Raw genomic sequence first — 23,625 nt, 5'->3', positions numbered from 1 at the left:
AGTGAAGATGCATGCGATGGTGTGTCGGAAAGGCAAAGCACATGCTCCACAACTTGAGCTTCTCACTTGCGTCAGGGGTAAGTATCCTCTGTACCTTCTTACTTTTGCTTAATACTTACCACCTCACTTCTCAACCGTTTGATCTTTAATCTTCCATTATTTCTTCATTACCTTCTCTTTTTTTTTTTTTTTGTTCGTTTTCGTTTTCAATTCCCGTCTCATATATTTCATTTTACAAACTAAATATATAGTTTTCCTAGGAAAGTGATATTTATAATTAATTTCTTATCCGATTTTAATTAAATTTAATTGTCAGAAATTATTTTTTACGTTTATAGACAGCCGTGACAAACTGTCATAGTCTTAGTATTTTTCTTAGTTATTTATGTTGTTTTTTTCTGTAAACTTTTATAAGTTCTTAACTCCAAATCAATTGGTAATGAATGATGAACTAACATCTTATGATCTCATGTACATGTTGACCAAAAAAGTTCCCCCTAAATACATCGAATAATTTCTCTTTCTTTTTGTAAACTACCTGTATTCGTAATAATCATTTGGTTTACTGATTATACAAAGGTATAGTTCTTAGTTATCAAATTTAATTTCTTTTGTCATAATTAATCATATACGTACTATTCATTAGAAAAAATAAATTGACACATCAATTAATTTCATTAACCAAATGGTTGAGAGAAAAACAAAAGAGCTTCTTTTATGTTCCAAATAAATTTATGGCAGTGAGTGAGATTCTCAGCTTTAGGAGAATACTCAACGATATTTCGAAGCTGAAAATGCATACAAATGTAAATGATCTAATAACCATTTTATGAGAATTTAATCCTTTAGAAACCAATGAGAGGATTTGATCAATATAATTGCAAACCACATGAGTCATGACAAAGGATTGTTTGACTCACGCAACCCACATATTTATGGCTGCTTGATAATTAAGGTTTATCTGCTTTGACAGTCTATACCATCTTGTTAATTAATAACGTCATATATTATTTATTTAACTTTCAGTTTGTATTACCGAATATTGATAATCAATTTGTATACAACAACATAAATCATCTTTTCTCCGGAGGATTTCGAACTTAGATCCAGCAATGTTGAAATATAACATCTCTGTAACATTTCGAATTTGAATCCATCATTTTTTTTTGCTGTCATTATTAATATTCCAATAATTACATATCAAAATGCTTTTAACCTCCAATTTAAAGGGTTACGTCGAGGCGTTTTGTGTGGCTTACTTTTTTTAACACTATAACTATAGAACACTCGTGGGATCCAATGCTCTTTAGGACAAGATTTTATCAGACGAGAAAAAAGTAAAATCAATACGAAATGTTTTAATATATGGATGACTGCAACAACAATAACAAAAAAAATAATGATTGAAAGGAAATATCATCACGCAAAACCTTAAAAGTACTATCGGTATCGTGTCCTCCTCTCCTCATCAAATAGTTCCCACAGTTTTCACATCAATTTAACCATTTTCAATTTTTTTCACTCTCTGTCTCTCTCCTTCGTATAATACTATATTAGTACCATTACCCATCTCTCTTTCACCACCAAACCAACATCTGCAAATCCTCTCTCTCTCTCTCACTCCAAGAAAAAAAAAAAAATGTCAGTCAACCATTACCACAACACTCTCTCGTTGCATCAACACCACCAAAACGACGTAGCCATATCACAAAGAGAGTCTTTGTTCGAGAAATCACTCACACCAAGCGACGTCGGAAAGCTAAACCGCTTAGTCATACCAAAACAACACGCCGAGAAATACTTCCCTCTCAATAATAATGGCGGCGACGATGACGTGGCGACGACGGAGAAAGGGATGCTTCTTAGCTTCGAGGATGAGTCAGGCAAGTGTTGGAAATTCAGATACTCTTATTGGAACAGTAGCCAGAGCTACGTGTTGACCAAAGGATGGAGTAGGTACGTCAAAGACAAACACCTCGACGCAGGCGACGTTGTTTTCTTTCAACGTCACCGTTTTGATCTCCATAGACTCTTCATTGGCTGGCGGAGACGCGGTGAAGCTTCTTCATCTCCCGCCGTCTCCGCCGTGTCTCAAGAAGCTTTAGTTAATACGACGGCGTATTGGAGCGGCATGACCACACCTTATCGTCAAGTACACGCGTCAACTACTTACCCTAATATTCACCAAGAGTATTCACACTATGGTAAAATTTAAACTCTTTATTTCCTCTTTTGTTTTTTCTTTCTCTCTTATCTATATGTCAGATTTATACTCTTTTTCTGTTTTTAAGAGATATTTGTCCTTTTTTCACAAAAAGAGATGTTTCGTAATTTTATTGCATATTTACATGTTATTTCAAAAAACTAAAGCAGATTATTATTTTAGATTTTCTGCCTATTTTATATGGAATTTAACTAGAACATTCATCGTTAATGAAAAGGAAGGAATGTATATTCATTTTCTTCAATAACTCCTAGATTATTATAATTGATTAATTTCTATCTAAGTTTTTTTTGGTTACGTTTTAAAAGCAAAACATAAGAATTTTTAAAGGTTAGGGCAAGAACTTGGAAAGCTCAACCATTTTAGTTAGCGGGTGGAATATCTTTCTTATAAAAGCATTTGAGTTATCTAAAACTATATGACAATTATTTTGGTTGCGTGAGTATGCATATAAAATAACAACCTGAAATAACATTTTGTCTTTTATTTTTTTTGTCATTCTTATTATTTAATTTTGGACCCGACAATTTCAATAATCTTCTCCAAGTTGTACCTAATCCGTTACATGCGCGTGAGGAGAACCGTCCAATCCACTTAGACTAACGTGCTCTTTATTTCTTCCTTTTAATTCATTTTAAAAAAACACAATTTAACTAAAAGATGCATGCGCACGTGTCGTGACGGTGAAAAAATTGTAGGCGCCGTCGCTGATCAGGCTCAGTCGATACCACCGGTGGTCGCAGGGAGTTCGAGGACGGTGAGGCTATTTGGCGTGAACCTTGAATGTCACGGTGATGCCGTCGAGCCACCACCGCGTCCAGACGGCTATAATGGCCAACACATTTACTATTACTCAACTCCTCATCCCATGGTAAATAACTTTTTTACATTTTTGTCAGATATAAATTTTTGCTGACGTTATTGTATATGCTACTATCTAATTAACTATGATATAAATTGAAATGATATAATTATTAAACAGATGTCGTGGCTGTTTCTCGAGACGAGACAGATGAAATTAGTAATTTTAAAATAGACCTGAAAGAGATTTTTTGGTTTAATAAATAATATAATGGAGGAATCAGGGAGAATAATACTACACTTGACTGTAAAACCACATGGCCAATTTGTTGTTTGTTGATTACTTTGATTTGTCTCTGTAGCCTCCTTCTTTTTTATTTATTAATTAATATCTGCCTTAAGTATATAATATCCGGTGAAAAGTCTATAATTTGGTTTTACTATTCTTATTTGTTTGGCACCGTCAGGTTCTTTGTGAAAGCCAAAGACTTGTTGGAAATACAAAACTGACTAAAAGCATTACAAACTTATCAATGATATTTTTTAATTGTCAAACGACATTAGCTCTGATTTGATTACTATGTTTTATAATGTTCGAAAATAATGTGAAATATTTACAGTATATTCAACAGTATACTCTTGCAGAAAAGTTATTGCTGACAATAAAAATATTAAAATTGCGTGTTGGGTGTGTGAAACAGAATATATCATTTGCTGGGGAAGCATTGGAGCAGGTAGGAGATGGACGAGGTTGATGACATTCAAAAAGAAGTGACAACTTTTTAGATTTTGACTTTAGATTATGGGCCCATACTTGGCCCAATTGTCATAGAGAAACACCCAGAGGAGAATTAATATCAGTAGCTTCGTTATGTATTTACTACTATTTAACTAATTTGAAACAAAAATAAAAGAGGATTATTTTTGTCTACATTTGAGTCATCAGAACAGAAAAATATATGCAAAAAGATGTAAATTAGTGGGTATCTCATCTTTAGTATTTGAAGGCTGAAGTAAAATCAATGAAAGCTTTCTCTAGCACAAAAGTCATTTGAGGGCCGGTACCCCTAATTGGTGAGCTAGGCCTAGACTAAACCTTACACTTACACACATGTAGCATGTATATATGATGATGAGAAATGAATTGGGAACTGTTGAGATTCATGTGAGGAGATTATATGAACAAAAAGTGTGGGCCTAATTACAAATGATTAAAGAAGAGAGAGCATATTCATATATAGCATGTGTGTAAAATATATAGGTTGTGTTACATCGCCTTTTCTCTCTTTTCCAAAGCCAAAGCTAGGGACCATTTTTTTTGTTTCTGTGTTACTTACACTCTTCTTTTGATTCTCTTCTGTTTTTGAATAGCAAAGACAGTGTAAAAGGAATATGAATCATTTATACAAGCTATGACAAAATGGGTTTAGGTCCCAATTGTTTCTATGCATGCATTTACGTTTGTGTTTATGTTTCTCCATATTAGTATTGGTAAGTGGTAAAACAAACGCAAGTTTCTGTTTTAATACATGATTAGACTATTGAATATTCTAACATGGCAACACAAACGCAAACATAAACATAAAATCGAGACTTTAGTCTTTTTTTTATTCTCTAATTCTTGTTTATCCTCCATCTCCACTCTTTGATTTCTTTTAGTGCTCTTCAAATAAAAGAGTTTTAGGAAATTTAAATTAATAGATCATCAAGCGTAGCAATTACCTTTGTCATTTGAAAGATGTTTATGTAGAAAGATAATATTTGGTAGTATTCCCTTGTTATGTTTGTACACTTAACACTTTGACGAGAGAGAGACATCTATACACGAAGGAACTAATTTGTTAAAAAGACATTGCACATCTTGTGAAGCAGTGAAGGGTAAAGTCTTCACAGACTTTGGTCTCTATTCCCATTACTACTCTTTTATTAAAAAAAATACTATATAATAATTAACCAATAGTGATTTTCAAAAATATTGAAATTATAAAGCAAATTGGCATGTGCTACTTGTGAGTGGTGGTAATGGATACTCGACAATACCAGAAAAGTTCGGCCCAATGATAAATTATTTATTATTGGTCAAATTTACATGGTTGGACAAGAAATTCGACTCAAATCTCTCCTCAACTCTCTTTCCTCATATAATAATGATTTTCGTAGTTTATTATAGGTAGAAGGAAAAATAGAACGTGATAGGGTTGCAAAATTTAAGTGGAAAAATCATTAAAAAAAAAAAAAATCAGTGTGCTATACACTATACGCGTTGATTATTAGATAAACATCATCAAATTATGTATACATACCTTTATTTTAATTTTTAGATGAAATAATATAGTTTTAATATCTTGTAATGATAAATTGATGAGAGTCTAGAAGTATAATATACTTTCATAAGAATAGTTTTACAATTTACATCGATACATATATAGAAATAAAATAATAAATCTAGTTTCCTAAATTATAATAATGTTACAAGTTACATTGAAATATATAGAGAAAAATTAAATTAGTTTCCTAAATTAAGATAAATTAAATGTAATAATATATTTAAAGATAATTTTAAATATCCTAAACTTAGATATTGACCTTTATCCATAATTTTCTAGGATCATATCTTTCTTTGTTTTGTTATCTCAATCTTCGAGGTCGATCTCTGGTTTTCTATCTTCCAATAGATTAGTCGTCTCGTCTCGATCTAAAAATGTAGAAGCGAACATGGGAGGAAGAAAATATTATACGTTAATTCAATTATGTGGGATGCATTCTATTAATATTTTTGTCTGTCACATGGATGAGTTGATGATGGATCTATTAATAATTTAATTACGAATTTATTGCCTACAGAAACTATTTATTAATACTTTTCTCAGGCAAAAGAAGATCACATATTCACATTTTTTCACGTCTCCTTCTTCACACAGAGAAAGAGGGAGAGAGATTGCATCTTATGCGACATGGATCATCATCGAGAATCGAATCCTCTGAAGGAGCTTTTCTCTCTATCTTCGTCTCCTTTCTTCTCCACCTTGAAGATCAAGAAACCTATATTTGTCGGGATCTCTCTTCTCATTAGCTTCCTAATATTCTCTGTTATCGTCATCGATCTTGTCGGCTTCGAGCCTCATCTCTGTTTTGGATTCTTATCGTCTTCCCGAACCCTAACGAAGGGAACAGGAAACGACGACGTATGTGACTATTCATACGGAAGATGGGTTCGTCGACGCCGTGATGTGGACGAAACCTCTTATTATGGAGAAGAGTGTCGGTTTCTGGATCCTGGTTTTCGTTGTCTGAATAATGGAAGAAAAGATTCTGGTTTTCGACAATGGCGATGGCAACCACATGGCTGCGATCTTCCACGGTAACTAATTCTTACGTAATTTTCCTTGGACCTGAAGGTATTGGTTCCGAGTAAAACAAACATCTAGGGCTTAATTAGGGTTACTGGCAATTCATTGATCCGTTAGAGCTTATAGAGTTATTACAATCATTGGTTCTAGAAACCAACTTTAATCTTGTTTGATTTAAAAGAAATAATGATTTGTCCACTTTAATTTTGAATTGCTTTTGTGACTTTAAAGGTTGAAACTTTACACTTTTATGTATGAATTTTGCGCCAATCAAATTCAATTTTTTTGTACTTAATTTGTTAGATATACCTTGTTTACTTCTTGTGAAAACGTACGATTACAGATTTAACGCAAGTGATTTTCTGGAGAGGAGTCGGAATGGGAGGATTGTGTTCGTCGGAGATTCTATCGGAAGAAACCAATGGGAATCTCTTATGTGTATGCTGTCACAAGCAGTGTCTAATAAATCTGAGATATATGAAGTTAATGGGAACCCTATAAGCAAGCATAAGGGTTTCCTTTCGATGCGATTTCCGGAACAAAACCTAACTGTTGAATATCATAGAACACCGTTTCTGGTTGTGGTTGGTCGGCCACCTGAGAACTCATCGGTAGATGTCAAAGTGACGGTTAGAGTCGATGAGTTTAATTGGCAGTCCAAAAAGTGGGTCGGGTCTGATATTCTAGTCTTCAATACAGGACATTGGTGGAACGAAGACAAGACCTTTAACGCGTAAGATGTTCATGTTGAATTCAACATTCTGGTAACAAGAGAAAGGTGGTTGATAGTCTTACCAGGTTACTTCTGTTGTTGTTGCAGGGGCTGCTATTTTCAGGAGGGAGGGAAATTGAACAAGACAATGAGAGTAATGGAGGGATTTGGGAAGTCTTTAAAGACATGGAAGTCATGGGTTTTAGAGAGGCTAGATTCTGAGAGGAGTTATGTCTTCTTCAGAAGCTTCTCTCCTGTACACTACAGGTCTGTTTCAGAAACAAATTAAAAGAGGACGAATCAGACGATAGTCTTTAGAACTTTGACCCAGGTTTGACCTTTTGGGTGTTTTCAGGAACGGGACATGGAACTTGGGTGGTTTGTGTGATGCAGAGACAGAGCCAGAGACTGATATGAAGAAAATGGAACCTGATCCTATCCACAACTATTATATTTCTCAAGTAATCCAAGAAATGAGATATGAACATAGTAAGGTTAAGTTTCTGAACATTACATATCTGACCGAGTTCAGGAAAGATGCTCATCCTTCACGGTATCGAGAACCGGGAACTCCTGAAGATGCTCCTCAAGACTGCAGTCACTGGTGCTTACCCGGTGTACCTGACACATGGAACGAGATTCTCTATGCGCAGCTTTTGGCAATGAATTACCGAACAAAATGAATAGAGGTACAAGTATATATTGCTTCCTTCCTAGTCATAATGCTATCTCCTCGACGCCTTCTTCGGTCTCAGTTTCATTTGTTTGCAGTTCCTTGATTTTCTCAAGCTGTCTCAATAGGTTCAACCTTTCAGACCCATATGTGGAAGGAATCTGAATGAAGAATATCATCAAAACTGGTTCAAAGAGAAGTTTTTGAATTCTGACGATCTATATACACAGAAGGTGTGCTTACCAGGCCGGGTACATATCTCTGAATTCCAGCCAGCATGGCTGCGTGACCAACCGCTGTAACCTGTTCAGAATAGCATACTAAATATATTAGTCCCATAGACTAGAAAATGGAGCTGTGAATGAGAATGCTGACACTGCAGGCGCCATAGGGTTGTACAAAGCAACTAATTAAAGATGTAGCTTGGAGTGATTCAGAAAAAGTGTATAATTTCAAAAAAGTGAACATAAACTTATCTGTAACTCTGTAAGGTTATTTTTGACTTACCGGAAGAAGCATTAGAATACCGATGGGAATAACTGATGCCAAGTCAGTCATGGTTCTGCGCAGGGCTTTCTTTTCTTTTTCTGTTAATTCATCACCAATCAGAGATCTCCGAAGTAGCTGCACAGCAGCTGCTGAATCAATGGCAAGAAGTTGAGTACCTTGCCACACATCCTGTAAATGGAAAAAAATTAACAAAGCACAGAGGAAAAGACAATGACCCAATAACACAGAAACACGCCATATAGATGTAGTCTTTAGAGGAGATATTTATACCGTGGAGGCTTCTCTTAGTTTTTGAAGAGTTTTCTCAATTATGTTTTCCTTCATGGGAGACTGAACCAACTGAACACTTTCCGTTCTACTGCTTGCTTGAGGAGTATCATCAGATATTATTTCCTGTAAAGTAAGAACAAACACTTGGAAGCTAGTATTGGTGAAACAAAAGACGCAAGACACAGCATTTTGGATTTACTAAAAGGGAGTTGATTGATCATCTTCTACCATGTTGAGAAGTTTAAACATGAAAGTAACAGAGCTAAGAGCACAACACAGAATTAGGCTAGTACGGGATTGTTCATCATACAGGGTTTTACTTACTAAAATGATGGTTAATCCAACTGAAATGATAATATGTCATTTCACTTTCCTTTTGGTATGAGCTTTTTATTTAACTTAGGAGGAAATGAATGCATTATTGAAACTAGCAGTTTGTCAGTTAACAGTTACTAACCTCCTCATCTACTGACTGATCAGTGCTTCTTTTGACCCGCTTTTCCAGTTCTATTAGCTCGTTCCTTAGAATTTCGAATCGGCTGATCTCATTTGGTTCTGAGTCTATGCTAAGTAAGTTTCCACTGGGTTTCCCAATATATTCACCTCCCTGCATATGCGAAACAAATTCCTGAATCCTTTATCCGTGCTAGACTGGAAATGGTGGGATTTTATATGCATCATCTTCAATTAAATGAAAACGAAATAGTAGTATATGCTATCAGAAAATTTCAGGATACTACATATGCAAAATACTTGAGATAGGATCACAAATGGTGCTTACTGATATCTCAGGATCAAGCTTCTTCCTTGGAGGCCGTACAAAGAATCCCCAGAATCCACGACTTATACTAATGCAGAGAGAAACAAAAAATACGTCATTGTGACCAGAGTGGAACAAAAGACTAGTCACCCTTATATAGCTGAAACTAACATGGAAAGTGTGAAGAGGGAAAATATTAAGCAATAGGTAGCATACCTTTTGCCTTGATCCTCAGAACTAATTGCGATTTTTGTGTCTTTCCCTTTAAAATACCGTTTTTGTACCTTATAGGATTCCTGAGAATCATTTTTGTCACCTCCCTGTGTTCACCATATGAGGTTTTAGTCTCCCACACAAATTTAAAAGCAAAACATGCACCCTCAATTCTTTCTTTATAATCCTATTTTGGGACTGATGCTACACTCCGTAGAGAGGGATACAATTGGTTTGCTTTGGTCCATCTAGCATTCAGATAAATTGCAGCTCTAGCAGGATCAAAACAAAAAGTGACAATGACAAAGAAAAACCTGTTGCAAGGAAGCTGCTTTGGCTCTGAAAGTTGCCTCCAGAAATTCAGCCTCTTTCTTAAGCTTCCGTATTTTCTCTAGGTCAGAGCAAGCGGCTTTTATTTGTTCCTTTCCAGACGATGAGTTTGATACATACAACTCCTGTAGCAGGCTTTCCAGTCTCACGAGGGCTTCATCTACACTTTCTAGGGCCTGGGGACTATGTACTGTTAGTATATAAATTGTCTTCAATAAGACAAAAATCTTTAACAGGAATCGGATCCAAGTAGTGTACGAAGTACAACAGTCCTTCCAAATAGACCAATTCATAAGAGACCAACCTTGTCAAATGAGTTCGACTCTCTAACAATTGATGATGCATTCCTGTCAAAAAATAGGTATTTGTCACTTCCATCCTGCATCAGACATAATCCAAACGGCAGACAGTCTGCTAGATTGATAGTAACTGATAAAGGCAGGCTCCAGAATCATGAATGTGAAAAATGTGAAGTTAATGGAGATGGTTTCCACGCAATTTGTTGTAACTACGACATAATTGTAAATATCCAAGACATATGTTTTGAATTTTGCTTGGAAGTATGTTTCTCACAGGTACAGTCTCAATTATTAGTAGAGTATACCAATCAAGTAGGAAAGTGATTTTCCAAATGCAGGCATGAATGTATAAATCAGAGAGATGGGGTTCCGTTATCTTACTTTAATATCCCCAGTTCTTCTTTACACCGAATCAAAGTTTTGTGCCTGAACATTAAGAAAGACAGTCAGCACAAAAACAAAAACAAAAACTTTCTTTATTGTCCAAATATTGAGTAGACATTATGTCAAATACCCCTTGGATAAGAATTTTGCTGCCTTGACATTAGATGGATTCTCTGGCCATTTACTATATTTAATAAAACTCTGTAGCCAATAAGAGCAAACATCCAACAGTTGGGGAATAACTTCATAATTAGGTGGTCCTTCAGTTTTGCTCTTATGCCCATGTGATTGTTTTGGAGGCTGTGTGCCAGTATTGTCTGGATAGAAAGGAATCCATTCTAGTTCTTCGCAAACAACCTACATTAATTTCCATGAAAAGACATCAAAATAATCCTTAGGAATTTTCTACTGATATTTTGATTAATGTCTACCTCTACATACAGCTGGTATGAACTGATGGCTGAAAGTTGAGGATAGTACAGGACGCTGCCCCCAATAAGATGCCTGAATTTAAACAGTTCATGAGTATAGGTCAAGAGTGTGATAAGTAAACACAAACTTACAAAAGTGGGAATGGAAATAGGGTAAAACAGTGACAATTACCTAACAAGGTCTTCCAAAGGATTTTCCAGAGAATCAAAACCATTTGCAGCTAAAATGGACTGTGTGCTCCTGCCCAAAGCAATGAAGAATCCAAAAATTGCTAAATCTCTCTCCAAAACCTGCAAGGCACCGACAGGTGCCAATTAACTTCAAAAGATTTATATACAAATATACTAGTGGGCCTGATTGGCAAGTGCTTTACAGTCTTTACAAAGCAAAAAAATTTCTAAAGATTTGAAATACATCCAATCAAGCTTTAGAAGCTTTGGCTTTCCTTTTTTTTTCACAGCCAAAATATTTCCTTAATTCACTTTTTTGGCTGTAGAAAGCCTTTTTTCCTAAAGCACATAATTTTCAACTTTCCAAAATTTTAAATTCTACAGCCAAAATTCTACAGCAATAAAATCTACAGCCACAGCAAATAAACCTACAGTCATATTTCTACAGCAAAAAATGTAAAGCTATAGCTGTTACCAATCAGGCCCACTATCATAAATCTTAAAGGGTAATAAAACCGAGATAAACTTGGAATCACTGTTTTTCACGAAAAAGTAACTCCGTAAACTAAAGTCTCCCAATATTTGTTTTGCTTCTACTAGCGTCACTTTATCTAGACCCTTAAATTTATACACTGTTTAAGCCACTTTCTCATGTTCAAAGGCACTTATAAGGAGAGTAATCTAGACAAGCTATTATGCTCATATTCAAACATTAAAAAGAACTAATATGACCAATGCACAGAAAGCCTATAAACAGTTTAAATGTGTCCTCTGGACAGTTCTTACCTCTATACTTTCGGATGTTGTTAACTTTGACCATATTTTCTCCCTATCTATAGCCCGCTGCAGTTGTTTCTGTATAAGATCGATCCAGAAAACTACTTCATCTGTAGCAATGTCACCATTAACTCTGCACATTGCTGCGCGAGGACCAAAATGAGTAAGAAACTCTCTTTGTAGGCCTATGCTTTTGATTGAATGATACGCTTGAGGGAGTGGAACGAAGTCTACAAGTTTTTCCATCAATCTTCCAGTTGTATCTGGAATCATAGAGAAGAAGGGCGGGCAGGAAAATTTTGCCGGGCCAACTTTCGTGATTGCTGCAATGCAATTGAGCACAAGCATGAGAAGTGACACCTCAATCTCATTACTTGCAGCTGCGGACTTTCCTTTTGCATAGCTGGAATGAAACCTCACAATCAAACTAATGTTTTACAGTATCTACTAATAAGGTGAGAGCATTCAACCAAAAAGAAGGAGATTTTGAAAGAGAAAACATACACAGAAGTGGCAGCAACAAAACGTTGGTCCCCCTCGATATAATTCACAAAAGATGTCACCACTGAAGGAACTTGCTCGGACCAAAACCATTCATAGGCTTTAGGATGTTTGGAAGATAGATTCTCTCGCATCATATTCTCAAGGGGAGCAGCTTGGCGTGATAAGCTGCATAATGCCAAAAATTGAACATAAGCAAAATAGTTAAAAAGAAAAACTAGATAGCAACGACCAGTTCCAGAAAGATTTCCAACGTTGATGAAAGAAGATTCCTCAAACGAATATGCGGGAACTATAAAACACAAAGCAATGGAAATCTCACACAATCTTTACAAAAGCTAGAAAGTTTGTGTTCACTAGTTAATATAGCTTAGCCGGAAGATATGGCCTGACTCAGAAATCCAACTTAGACATGGCATCGATAGATTAACTATTACAGAAATCTAATCTATAGACAAGGAAATAGCTGAGTAGGAAGCAAAAACGTATAGAAAAGTTGTGTTCATGTGAAAAGCCAGATTCAATAAGTAACTACTCGTGGAGTACCTCCTTTGAACAAAGACATTAATATCCTCGTCTCTGTAATTGCCTCTAGATGAAATCTCATTTACTGCTTGTAGTAAGGAATACAGAGAAGCCTGTAAAATCATGAATGTAAGATGAACTGAGACTACTGGAGACAAAACATTGACAAAAAAAAAAAACACTTTGTTTGCAAGTGGAAAGAGAGGATTCATCAAACTAATGTAAACACCATCATGTATTAGTGAGAGTGCAACTAAAAGGCACAAACGGACCTGATACGAAAGAGTCTTCACCCATGCATATTTATCAGCACCAAGCCAGGTCGCAGGAAACCATGAAAATCTGGACGGAGTAATCTTCTCTCTAACTGCCAATTCAATAGATCTAGCAGCATCATGCAAAGACTGGATAAGTCCATTAGAGCTGTTTTCATCTTGTGATGATCCGGTGAAATTGGTCCTCATGTCCCCCAAATTACTACTAGATCTTGGCTTAGGACTTCCATTGATAGCCACTCCATCTTCAGCAGATGCCAAGACCAGCCTCTGTGATTTATTCTTGCTACGACAAATTTTGCTCCTTTCGAAAAAAACATATCTCACAAACAATTGGCTCCTGGGATTGCTCCAGCAATTAGATAAGTACTCCAAGTGTACCGTCTTCTTGCAAGATATGAAAGTAACAATGGACATCCTTGGCAGACATGGTTTTGAAGAAGAGCTACAATTGAATCAGCCACAAAAATCAAAAGAATGATCTACTTGGGAACAAATAACAAAATTGAATCATTTAAATCTCAGTTTCTCTTTTCTGGGTATAAACGAAATCGTGAATTGAACACTGGAGAAGATGGTCGACGGAAAATGAAAACCCCAAATTGATTCCACTAAAAGATTTCTGGGAATGATCTGAAGATTGAAGGAATAATGAAAAGACTCAGCGTTTACAAAAGTGAGTTTGAATTACCTTGAGGATACAAGACCAGGTCGTTGTAGTCTAACTGCCATCTACATGAAGCGGGAAATTATTCTTCACGATTTTAGTTTGGTGAGAAAGTGAAGAGAAGCGATTGAATCATTAGTGAAGGAGACGAAGTAGAAGAAGAAAAGGTGACGTGGCACCAGGAAGACTCGTTTATCCTTAAACCAAAAAAAAGGAAAGGAAGGAGAGAATATATGCCCAACGAGAACTCCGTGAACGTCCACTAATATAACGCCACGTAAGATATTTCTCTGCTATTCTCTGTAACATTATCATTACCCAGCGTTTTGGAGTATGTTGGGTAATTTATAGGAGACATTTTTAATCTCATAATAATTCGTTTCTTGATGAAATTTGAGAAAAATCATTTCGTTTTTTTTTCTTTCACAAAAGCAGAGCTACAATCACACTTTCATTTTCCTTTTAAAATGAAACACAAGGTAGGATGAGTAATTACATAATTGACAATAACTATATTACAATAATGATGAGCACACATGTATATAAGGTTTTTGATTAGTGTCTTTTTAGAGCGACGCCGGAGATGACAACGAGGATGGTGAAGAATACGACGGAGATAAAGGCAGAGACAACAGCTCCACTGGATTTCTGACAGAAGTCCCCAAACTGTTGGCAAATGGGGAGCCAGTTCGTGTTCTGGTTTCCACTGTGCGCTAGATACGATATTGCTGCTGCCGATGATGCAGCCGCCGTGTTCAAAGCCAGAACCGCCTGTTCCAACACAATTCTTAGTTTTTTTCTTGATACTAAAGTTTTACTTAAGAAGAATTTGAAGAGTTTTGAGTATATACAGTGTCAAGAACGAGCAAGAGTAATCTTGGGGCGGTGGCGAGAGGGCGAAGGATTGTCACGACGGAGATTGGGAGAGACAGAACGAGATATCCTCCTACTAGGGCCATGGCAATCACAAAGAACCTAAAGAAAAAATATGACCTAATTAGGTGACGTGTTTCACAAGAAAACACAAGAATCTGTTTGATTGATCAAACATCTATAAGTCGTACTGGAAAGTTGGTAGATCATCGTAGCTAGCTTCGAACTGTAAGAACTGTGTGAAGAATGGAAGAGTCTCGTCGCTTGTTCCCATAGTTGCAGCAGCGGCTAAAGCTGCAACAATGGCAGCTAGACGGAGGAGGAAGTCGAAGATGGAGAGACCTCTGTTGTATCCACCTGAGCCACTAGTGGTATGGTCTCTAGCCACACCGATTAGAGGAGCTTTGCCTTTCATAGCTGAGCTGGATTCTGCAGGGACATCAATGGTGGTAGATTCGTTTTTCATTTTCTCTTTAACCTGTTTCTTGAGACTTTAATCTTCTGTGTTGCTTTGGAAGTGGAATCAAAGAAAATTCGATGCTTTGGTGGTGAATGAGCAAAGCGATTTATGATTGGGTTTTATAAGGTCTTTAGAGCTTTGGTGGAATCAATGGAGCAGAAGAAGTGGGGAATTGAAGAGTAGTTGCTTGCCTTTTTACTCTCTCCACATTAATTAATTAAAAGATATGGAGTTGGCAAACATAATACATGTCATAAGTCTACAATAATAGTGTATTCATAATTCAAAAGTCGTTCGTTGGGTCTCACTTATGGGAGTAAGCTTGAGCGATAACTAAATTATATAATGTAGTTAAGGCAACGAAAAGCTTTGGCTATAACTATATTTACTATAATATGATTCAAAATCCAACACATGAAAACATCCTAAAAAGCCTTGAAACCCTAATTGATACACAACAACTTGATCTCTCAAATGAGAAGAAAAACTCCAAATCCACTTCCACCTAACGACTTCCCAAGAATCATGTAAAGCTAAACTAAGAGTGGAAGGAGACGGAACAAAAGAAAGAGGTGGTTTTTCTGTTCTTTTTACTACACAAGCAGTAATCTAAAGTCTAGTTCCTATAGTCTTGGAAGTAAAAAGCAGGAAGAGCTCATGGACTCTTTCTTTCACCCCTCTTCACACATTGATTGACATTTCTAATTTTTCCGGCATTTTGCAGCAGCTTGATTTGCTGGGTATCTAACTAGTAGAGTCCATTCTCTTTGAGATCTGCGGGGATTGAGTTGGTAAAGAAGAAGTTACAGGAGCAGAACCATTGGCCTTGAGAGACGGAGTGGCTTCTCCAGTAACGCTGAGTCTTGATGGTCCCGAGTCTTTCGAGATTAAGGGATCATCTTGGACCTCTTTTTGCAGCATTTCCATTCGCCTTAAGGACGGTACTTCACCTTTGCAGTACTTTTTCCACATATTCCGATATGCGGATTCAAGAGCAACAGCAAAGGAAGGACCATTACAAACAGGAGATCCAGCCATTAGATCCCGGAGACTCATTCTCAATTTAGAAAGAGCTGTGACATCAGAGGCTAGATCAACAGATAACTGAACATACTCATCCTCATTTTTGGCAACCAGGTGTCCTAATCCTGAATCAAGAAATGGTTGCATTAGCTAAACGAAATCCCAAGTAAAAACCAATTCTAGCAATACCAATTCTGAGAGCTTACCAACTTTAGTGAGAAGACTGACACCAACATTATGAGCATGTACTGAGCCAGCCATTGTAACACATGGAACTCCCATGTAGAGAGATTCACAAGTAGTCGTCGTTCCAGCATAAGGGAATGTGTCCAAACTGCATTAAATGTAGATTAAATATGTGAATCTATTAGCCTGGTGTTTTACAGAGCACTCTGTGTCAAATCTTACCTAATATCCATTAAGGAATAAGCTTGCATATGGTCGTGGTTGAAAAGAATCAACGGCAAGAGATCAACACGCTTTGATTCTAACCCAAGCTGCTCCAGCGTTGTGAGAAACCTCTGCCTAATGCTATCGCAACAGAAAGGTTTGCATTTTACCACCAGACGAGAATTGGGAACTGCACAAAGTATCCTAGCCCACACTTGCAGCACCTTAGGAGTGATCTGATTTGCACAAACACAGAGATAAACCTGTCAAAACATTATAAGAGAGACTAGGGGAGATTGGTGCATATGATCCAAGGAAACAAAATATTTAACCTTTGCGAGATTGTTGAAACTACCAAATGTGACAAAGCCATTAGAAAGCGTAGGTGTTGGACAAACAGGACCAGCCTCTGGGGAAGGTGTATAACAAAGAAAACACTCCGGAAGCCTAACCAGCTCCTCGACCTGCCTGCAATCAAATATCACAAAATAAAATAAAAATTTCTAAGGTTTTTATTTGGATCACTCCAGAAACCCAATAATTTCATCATGAACCAAAACGTACTTCTGTTTGGTATCTGGTGGATCAGCCAACGAATCTGTAATTCTGTAATCAACAGTGGGCAAACCCGTAGTATTTGGATAGCCGATCCAAGTAACCTGGTATTTTAGCTAATTAAAGTAAACTTGAAATGGAAAGTCAAAGGCAAAATCCGAAACAACAAAATGAGATAGATTAATATATGATATATCCTCTCACCTGAATAGGTGCTGGTCTGCAGGCCATTGTTCCCAACTTGTTGTTTGCCGTATGACCAGTGAGTTCTACCAAAATGTCGATTTTGTCTTCTCTGACCATACTTGCTATCTTTTTCTCATCTATCCCGTATATATCCTTCCAAACTCCACCTTTCTTTAACACTTTATCCCTAAACCTGTATGTTTTTGCATCTGCCTGCAAAGCCATGAGAGAGCAATGATTGCTCAAAGGGGAGGAATGCCACGAGAACCAGGAAATGAATTGCTTTGAGGGAAAATGTATATATACAAGTCATATAGGTAAAAATCCTACCTTAACTACCGCTGAATAAACCACCACTTTGTACTTTGTATAATCATGATGCGTAAGGGGAGCTTCAATGAAATAAGATACTGAATGAGTGAAGAAATCTGGTGAGATATATCCGATGGTGATAGGTCGCTCTGGATCTTTCAGATTGTCCCATGAAGTGTACTGAGGGTGTAATCTTGTGAAGCGCCAACCCCAGTCTCTGTGCTCATAAGATTTTTTCAATGTAAGACACACATAAGCAACATAATACAAATCTACATTATTATTATATGTGCTTACCTGTGAGCCTCATATAGTTTGTCATCGAGTCCTTCATTTATGTAGTTCATGGCAAGCAATCGGTTCTACAGAAGGGACAGGAAGGTTTTAAGCAAATATATCTTTCAACCTCATATCAAGAAGAGCACACTAAAGTATAGGTACCTGGCCAGCATTGCGAGAATCTGGATCTATCTTAAGGCATTCCTCATAAGCATCGATAGCCATAGTTATATTTCCAGCATCTCTGTAAAGAACACCTACATTTGAATCGCAACATGAAACTGGTTATAACAGACACTAAACGACTCTTAGCGCCAGGGAATTAGAAACAAAGAGGCAAAAAAAACATAAAATCTAAATATCAAAGGAATATAATATCCAAGCAGTGTTACATGTAAGAAAGCTCGTAAAGAACAGAAGAGGAGAAAACAGACCTAGGTTGTTAAAAGCTTCTGCATAGGTGGGATTTGCAAGTATAGCCTTCTCGATCATGCTGGCAGCAGCATCCATTTTTCCCTGTAATATCAGAGGAATTGGCATTCTATCGATTCTGGAGATTCAATTAAGAAAATATTGAGCCGCCCTTAATCTAGATCAAACCTGGACTGTGTAGACGACACCAAGGTTATTAAGCGACTGTGCGAAATTTGGTTTGATTGATAGAGCCATCTACATAGGTTGGGAGATATTATAAGCCACCAAACACAATGGAATTCTCATGAAGCGCTGCAGATATATGCAAAAATAATACCTGATAACACTCTACAGCTTTATCAAGGTTGTCACGGTCTTTGTAAAGTACTCCCAAATTGTTGCAAGCCTCAGCACAATGTGGATTGAAGTGGAAAGCAAGCTCATAGAAGACAATCGCCTGCACATTGAGAACGCAATCATGACAGACATATTTCATTCTTTGGCCCTACATTTCTCATTCTAAAATACAGAGATTTACATACAGAGTTTTGTATTAATTACGATAACATGTGGAGAAGGATATAAATGTAGGTAGATAAACTAGTCAAGATATAGATCATTTAATCACGCAAGTAAAGTGGCGAAGAACGGATAAACATGCAATACCAAGCACACAATTACTGACTTACAGAAATGAATAAATGACAAATTAAATACCATGTCGAACTTTAGCATTTCACCATAAGCCACCCCAAGATTGTACATAGCATCTGCATAGTGCCAGTTATAATAGAGAGCCTTCTTGTAATATGCCACTCCTTGGGTTACATCGCCTTCAAGTTTAACCTGAAATATCATTGACAAGGCAGATGTAATCACAGCTGAATAGCTTCTCGCCTTTGGAAAAACAAGGATTAAGAAACTATAAACTGCAAATCAAAATTATACGGCGGAAATGTTCACTAGTTAAGAACAGAAACACGTTCCAATGCCATTGCCGTGACATAAGTTAAAAGCACATACAGCACAAAGGCCAGCTAAACAAAGCGAAGTTTGTAACAAATTTTCTAGAAGGCACCCCTTACAAAAAGGTATACTTAAGTTATCAAAATTATGATAAAAGTTAGGATTATTACCTTTGTTCCTAAATCTGTCAGAGCTATGGCCATATTGTTCTTCGCAATCTCAAAGTTTGGAGACACAGCTAGACATCTAAGGCAGAAGAAAAAAGAAATCAGTGCCTCATTTGTACCTTCAACAAAGTAGCAAGAAACCAGTCAAAAGTTAGCAATGAATTAACAGATATGCTACCTCTCATAGCAAGTGATTGCCATCTCCAAGTCACCACGGTTCTTATAAATGACACCCATGTTACAATATGCTTCAGCATACATAGGCCTCTCAAGTGCAGCCTTCTCGTAGCAGCTCAAGGCATTGTCATATTGCATCATTTCGGAGTATACAACACCTAAGTTGTAATATGCAGGCTGCATAACGAAAGTATAACACACTGAATTAGAGAATCAGTTAAATGGTACCAAGAGTGTAAACTGGTAGAGGACCAGAAAAGTTACAGCATAGTGTGGGTCAATCTTAAGGGCTTCGTAATACTTTTGAATTCCCTCCTGAGTATTCCCAGCCAGCTTCAGGCTAGTTCCAAGGTCGGTCAAAACAATGGCTAAACACTCTGCTGCTGGCTTGTATGATGCATCTGCCATCAGTGCTTTCTGGTAGGACTGTGCAAAATATAATGACGAGTAATAGTTAGAAATAGATTATTTAGAAAAAAACTAATGCATATCACTGAGTTAACAAGTTCTACGGTCTAACTAATGCAAATCACCACAGATAGAAGGTAATGTAATGTCACACCTCAGCAGCTTCTACGAGGCGACCTTCTTCTTTATGAAGTATACCACAGTGCGTGAGGGCACAAGCATTGTGAGGATCCAACCTGATCGCTTCAGAAAAACAATCGAAAGCTAGATTCCCTTTGTTTTGCGTCTGCAAGCATATCCCTTTTCCAATGTGAGCTTCAACATTCTTGCTATCTTTCTCCAGCATAGCCTCATAGAGAGCAAGCGCATCAGCAAACTTGTTTCTTGCCCGAAGGATATTGGCATAAGAAAGTGTAGGAGAAGACCGAGATCCATTGGAAAAACCGTTCTCTACGATTGGTGACCTCTCTCTCTCAGTATCATCTTCCAGTCCCACCATTTTTTGTACCTAAAATCTTGTTCACCTTCAGAAACAATAAAAAAGAATCCATCAAAGGTGGAAAAAAATTAAATCTTGCACTATTGACATGAATACGAAGCTCCAATGAAGCTAAAGAATTGATCTTTTACAGTATCAACATCACATTCAATTCCAATAAACCCCTAAGATCACACAAGCGGAGAACAGTACAAAAAGATCACACCTTTGGAATATAAACCCTAGAAATGAAACTAAAAGAAACGATTAACCAGAAGAATGCAAATGTAATTGAGAGTAAACACGAAAAGATTAAACACCAAGGTCCGATAATTAGGGTTTAACGATTACTTACCACAGAACCTGAAAAGAGGAACTTGACGAAACTTCTGGAGCCGCTAGAGACGAAATCGAGTGGCTAAAGAAGAATGATATCTGTGAGCTGACATAGGAGAAGCTGATCTCCGCCTCGTTTCTCCGAAAACAGAAAACTTAGGGATTTTATATCTCACATGCCAAACCCAAACCCAAGCGGTGGAGTTGTCGCTTGGCCGTGAATGGATGGAGCGGAGGTGGCGGCGACGGCGTAGCCTCTATTATATGCTCACGGGACAAACGAAGAGGTACGAGGTCGGTCCGAGCCAGTGGACAGAGGCAACGACTCAGATTAGCTCTCCTGGCTTCTTCTTCCACGGCTGGATTGTTATTTTTTTTTAACAAAAATGTTATTGTATTGAAAAACGGACAAAATAGACAACAGTAATAATTTTGCTAAAAGAAAAAAAGGAAATCAGTCTGCTGTCAAACAAAAATAAAAAAGGAAAAAGGGAATTAGTCATGTAATAAAGAAAATAATACCCTCTAGATATGCAAGAAAATTAATTGTTTGATTTGTTTCTTTCATACAATAATTATACGAATCTATGTCCAGCCATTTAGGAGATTTGATTTTTCATGGACTAGAAACTAGAAAGTCTAGAATTATAAAAATTTCTATATGTGTCCAAAAAAAAAAAAAAAACCTTACGACTTCTCTAGTTCGTTTGCAGCCAGATTGATTGATGATGAAGTATGTAATTATTGATATCTCTATAATTTGCTCAATACTCTCAGTCTCACATGTAAAACAAGTTGACTTTGAAAATATTGGTAAAAAGATAATTTTGTGGGGGATCAAACAGGGATAAGGTCGACACACAAATACTAGTTTTTTAATAAATGGTTGGTTTAAGATTTTGGGTCCAAAACACATACAAATATCCCAAGCTTATAGATAATTGGGTAATTTTGCAATTTTAGAAGCGTTTACAATAGTCAAATTAAAGATCATTATAGGTAGGTGGTAGGAATTGATCTCTAAGTTCGTCTCACAAATTTATACGGGTTTAATACAACATTATTCACAATGTTTTAATCACATAAAGTAAAAATATCCAAAAATATTTGTTTAACCATTTTGTTTACTTGGACAAACAAAAAAATCATTGTCATTTTCTTAAGTTTTCTACTAATTTAAAGTAATTGCGATTAAACCAATCCAAATTGTCAAAACCACTCTAGTGTGCAAACAAGTGGGAAATGGATCAAGTAAGTTTCACAAGTGGGCGTCCAATAGTTAGGATCATGTCGGCCTCCACTTGCCTTCTCCTCCTGCTCCTGCCTCTTTGATTTAACGATCACTTACTTGTCTCACCCGAGCTCTCAACTACTGGCTGTGGTTGCATTGATGTCAATCCATTTTGTAATAATTGGACTATGCAATTTATTTTTCATTGTCAAATAATCTGACTAGGCTACTTAAGTTTTGAGCTACTCAGAGAGACTTTTACTCCAAAACGAAAGATAGTCCTTGTAATTAACACGTTTTTTGGAGCAAAACAAAAAGTACACCTAATTACTTAACGAGGAAAGAAAAGTTACATTTCAAACAAGTTTACGGCTAAATTTCAACCAATAAACATATCAAACAAGTTTGTATAATGAATTCCTGATGAACACTGTTGAGTTTTGAATCATCACGAGACATGTCATGAACGCACCAACAATGATAGCATGGCAAAAAAAAAAAAAAAAAAAAAATTTTGATAGCATGACGTTTTAGTCCAAAACCACAAAAAGTTAATTTATATAGTGGATTACTGGATTACATATGATGAAGATTTACTTACCCTAACTTATTTATGGAAATGAATAAACTCAACTAATCAGGGCTATTTAATAGTTTTAATACTTTTAATGCAGTTTCAATCATAGTTGATTGCATTAAATAACCAAAAATATTCAGCATTTCACATATTCGATGATTCGGATGAACTTTGGTTGAAAATTTTCAGTTATAAAAACAATTTTCTCAGGTATGATGAATGAGTTATAAAAACATTTTTATTAGCTTTTTTTTTTTTTTGTCATCCGAAATTAAAAAGAGCTCAAAAGAGCCATTCCTGAGAAATGTTGTTTACATAAGTGATGTGTAGCGGTTCCGTACGAACTTTTCGTGTCAGATTGTCCGCTTTAGTATTAGCACATCGAGAAATTAGAGAAAGAGAGAAATTGGAGAACTCTTACTTGTCGCTCTGAAATTCTTCCAAATACACTGAGAAGGCTGACCATTCGGTTGGGGAGGACACCATCTTCACCAAGTCAGAACAGTTGTAAAGAAAGCTACATCTTGATTATCTGCACCAATCATACACTTCATCGCCCACAGGAGGGCCTCGAATTCTGTATGTAGCGGAGATAGGCTTCTACGGAGGTTAGCAGCTCTCCTTGTTGTCGGCTCACCATGTGATGGTGTGCAAAACCACCCTAGTCCGGAAAACTTATCATTGTCCTTCCAAGATCCGTCCACAAAACAACGATATCCCGTGAAATTCGAATCAATAGACACCCCCCTCGTTCGAGGCCGGTTTGGAGTTGCCCATGATTCTTGATTTTCACTATGAAGCTCCACTTGAGCTGATTGCCACAATTGTGCCTCTTTTTCCGCTAGCCGTAAAACCTCTAGCGGATCATTATCAACATTTCCAAAAATCTTTTCATTCCGTGCTTTCCAGATATACCAAAG

At 36.7% G+C, this 23,625-nt stretch overlaps 5 protein-coding genes across 5 annotated transcripts; 2 read left to right on the top strand and 3 right to left on the bottom strand.

Annotated features, from left to right (window-relative positions):
- Positions 1 to 1,213: 1,213 nt before the first annotated feature.
- On the top strand, positions 1,214 to 4,053 carry LOC9318804 (B3 domain-containing protein At3g11580). The gene is made up of 3 exons (XM_002884806.2): positions 1,214 to 2,204; positions 2,923 to 3,095; positions 3,727 to 4,053. The coding sequence occupies exons 1-3, from the start codon at positions 1,640 to 1,642 to the stop codon at positions 3,778 to 3,780; spliced, it is 792 nt and encodes a 263-aa protein (XP_002884852.1). The 5' UTR covers positions 1,214 to 1,639; the 3' UTR covers positions 3,781 to 4,053.
- Positions 4,054 to 5,647: 1,594 nt separating this feature from the next.
- Positions 5,648 to 7,849, top strand: LOC110230260 (protein trichome birefringence-like 8). The gene is made up of 4 exons (XM_021032611.1): positions 5,648 to 6,386; positions 6,719 to 7,108; positions 7,196 to 7,354; positions 7,443 to 7,849. Exons 1-4 carry the CDS (start codon positions 5,980 to 5,982, stop codon positions 7,768 to 7,770), a joined length of 1,284 nt encoding a protein of 427 aa, XP_020888270.1. The 5' UTR covers positions 5,648 to 5,979; the 3' UTR covers positions 7,771 to 7,849.
- LOC9318803 lies at positions 7,504 to 14,059 on the bottom strand. Its single transcript, XM_021032555.1, has 18 exons — positions 13,898 to 14,059; positions 13,204 to 13,651; positions 12,953 to 13,044; positions 12,410 to 12,574; positions 11,915 to 12,308; positions 11,130 to 11,248; positions 10,958 to 11,030; positions 10,657 to 10,883; positions 10,524 to 10,568; positions 10,148 to 10,190; positions 9,828 to 10,019; positions 9,517 to 9,620; positions 9,322 to 9,388; positions 8,998 to 9,147; positions 8,541 to 8,663; positions 8,268 to 8,438; positions 8,004 to 8,063; positions 7,504 to 7,921 (listed from the first exon to the last, which is right to left on the bottom strand). The coding sequence occupies exons 1-18, from the start codon at positions 13,936 to 13,938 to the stop codon at positions 7,805 to 7,807; spliced, it is 2,631 nt and encodes an 876-aa protein (XP_020888214.1). The 5' UTR covers positions 13,939 to 14,059; the 3' UTR covers positions 7,504 to 7,804.
- On the bottom strand, positions 13,962 to 15,475 carry LOC9318802 (casparian strip membrane protein 2). The gene is made up of 3 exons (XM_021032652.1): positions 14,938 to 15,475; positions 14,725 to 14,848; positions 13,962 to 14,644 (listed from the first exon to the last, which is right to left on the bottom strand). The coding sequence occupies exons 1-3, from the start codon at positions 15,210 to 15,212 to the stop codon at positions 14,429 to 14,431; spliced, it is 615 nt and encodes a 204-aa protein (XP_020888311.1). The 5' UTR covers positions 15,213 to 15,475; the 3' UTR covers positions 13,962 to 14,428.
- A 99-nt stretch (positions 15,476 to 15,574) lies between these two features.
- On the bottom strand, positions 15,575 to 21,271 carry LOC9320918 (probable UDP-N-acetylglucosamine--peptide N-acetylglucosaminyltransferase SPINDLY). The gene is made up of 18 exons (XM_021032554.1): positions 20,917 to 21,271; positions 20,238 to 20,607; positions 19,940 to 20,101; positions 19,677 to 19,852; positions 19,502 to 19,577; positions 19,083 to 19,211; positions 18,703 to 18,822; positions 18,552 to 18,620; positions 18,386 to 18,467; positions 18,114 to 18,208; positions 17,970 to 18,034; positions 17,691 to 17,889; positions 17,379 to 17,573; positions 17,184 to 17,278; positions 16,952 to 17,087; positions 16,638 to 16,855; positions 16,436 to 16,563; positions 15,575 to 16,354 (listed from the first exon to the last, which is right to left on the bottom strand). Exons 2-18 carry the CDS (start codon positions 20,580 to 20,582, stop codon positions 15,951 to 15,953), a joined length of 2,694 nt encoding a protein of 897 aa, XP_020888213.1. The 5' UTR covers positions 20,583 to 20,607; positions 20,917 to 21,271; the 3' UTR covers positions 15,575 to 15,950.
- Positions 21,272 to 23,625: the final 2,354 nt, after the last annotated feature.

Source organism: Arabidopsis lyrata, assembly GCF_000004255.2.
Source record: "Arabidopsis lyrata subsp. lyrata unplaced genomic scaffold ARALYscaffold_3, whole genome shotgun sequence".
In the NCBI taxonomy this organism is placed as follows: Eukaryota; Viridiplantae; Streptophyta; class Magnoliopsida; order Brassicales; family Brassicaceae; genus Arabidopsis; species Arabidopsis lyrata.
This window is presented reverse-complemented; position numbering and strand designations above follow the sequence as displayed.

Coding starts and splice junctions, on each gene's coding strand:
- LOC9318804 (XM_002884806.2), top strand. CDS start 1,640: ATGTCAGTCAACCATTACCACAACACTCTCTCGTTGCATCAACACCAC. Junction 2,205..2,922: donor CCAAGAGTATTCACACTATG/GTAAAATTTAAA, acceptor AAAAAATTGTAG/GCGCCGTCGCTGATCAGGCT. Junction 3,096..3,726: donor ACTCAACTCCTCATCCCATG/GTAAATAACTTT, acceptor TGTGTGAAACAG/AATATATCATTTGCTGGGGA.
- LOC110230260 (XM_021032611.1), top strand. CDS start 5,980: ATGGATCATCATCGAGAATCGAATCCTCTGAAGGAGCTTTTCTCTCTA. Junction 6,387..6,718: donor CATGGCTGCGATCTTCCACG/GTAACTAATTCT, acceptor GTACGATTACAG/ATTTAACGCAAGTGATTTTC. Junction 7,355..7,442: donor TTCTCTCCTGTACACTACAG/GTCTGTTTCAGA, acceptor GGGTGTTTTCAG/GAACGGGACATGGAACTTGG.
- LOC9318803 (XM_021032555.1), bottom strand. CDS start 13,938: ATGGCAGTTAGACTACAACGACCTGGTCTTGTATCCTCAAG. Junction 12,309..12,409: donor TTTGTTGCTGCCACTTCTGT/GTATGTTTTCTC, acceptor GTTTCATTCCAG/CTATGCAAAAGGAAAGTCCG. Junction 11,249..11,914: donor CAACATCCGAAAGTATAGAG/GTAAGAACTGTC, acceptor GGTGCCTTGCAG/GTTTTGGAGAGAGATTTAGC.
- LOC9318802 (XM_021032652.1), bottom strand. CDS start 15,212: ATGAAAAACGAATCTACCACCATTGATGTCCCTGCAGAATCCAGCTCA. Junction 14,849..14,937: donor GATGATCTACCAACTTTCCA/GTACGACTTATA, acceptor TTTTTTCTTTAG/GTTCTTTGTGATTGCCATGG. Junction 14,645..14,724: donor TCTTGCTCGTTCTTGACACT/GTATATACTCAA, acceptor GTGTTGGAACAG/GCGGTTCTGGCTTTGAACAC.
- LOC9320918 (XM_021032554.1), bottom strand. CDS start 20,582: ATGGTGGGACTGGAAGATGATACTGAGAGAGAGAGGTCACCAATCGTA. Junction 20,102..20,237: donor GCCTCGTAGAAGCTGCTGAG/GTGTGACATTAC, acceptor TATTTTGCACAG/TCCTACCAGAAAGCACTGAT. Junction 17,279..17,378: donor GCAGACCAGCACCTATTCAG/GTGAGAGGATAT, acceptor CTAAAATACCAG/GTTACTTGGATCGGCTATCC.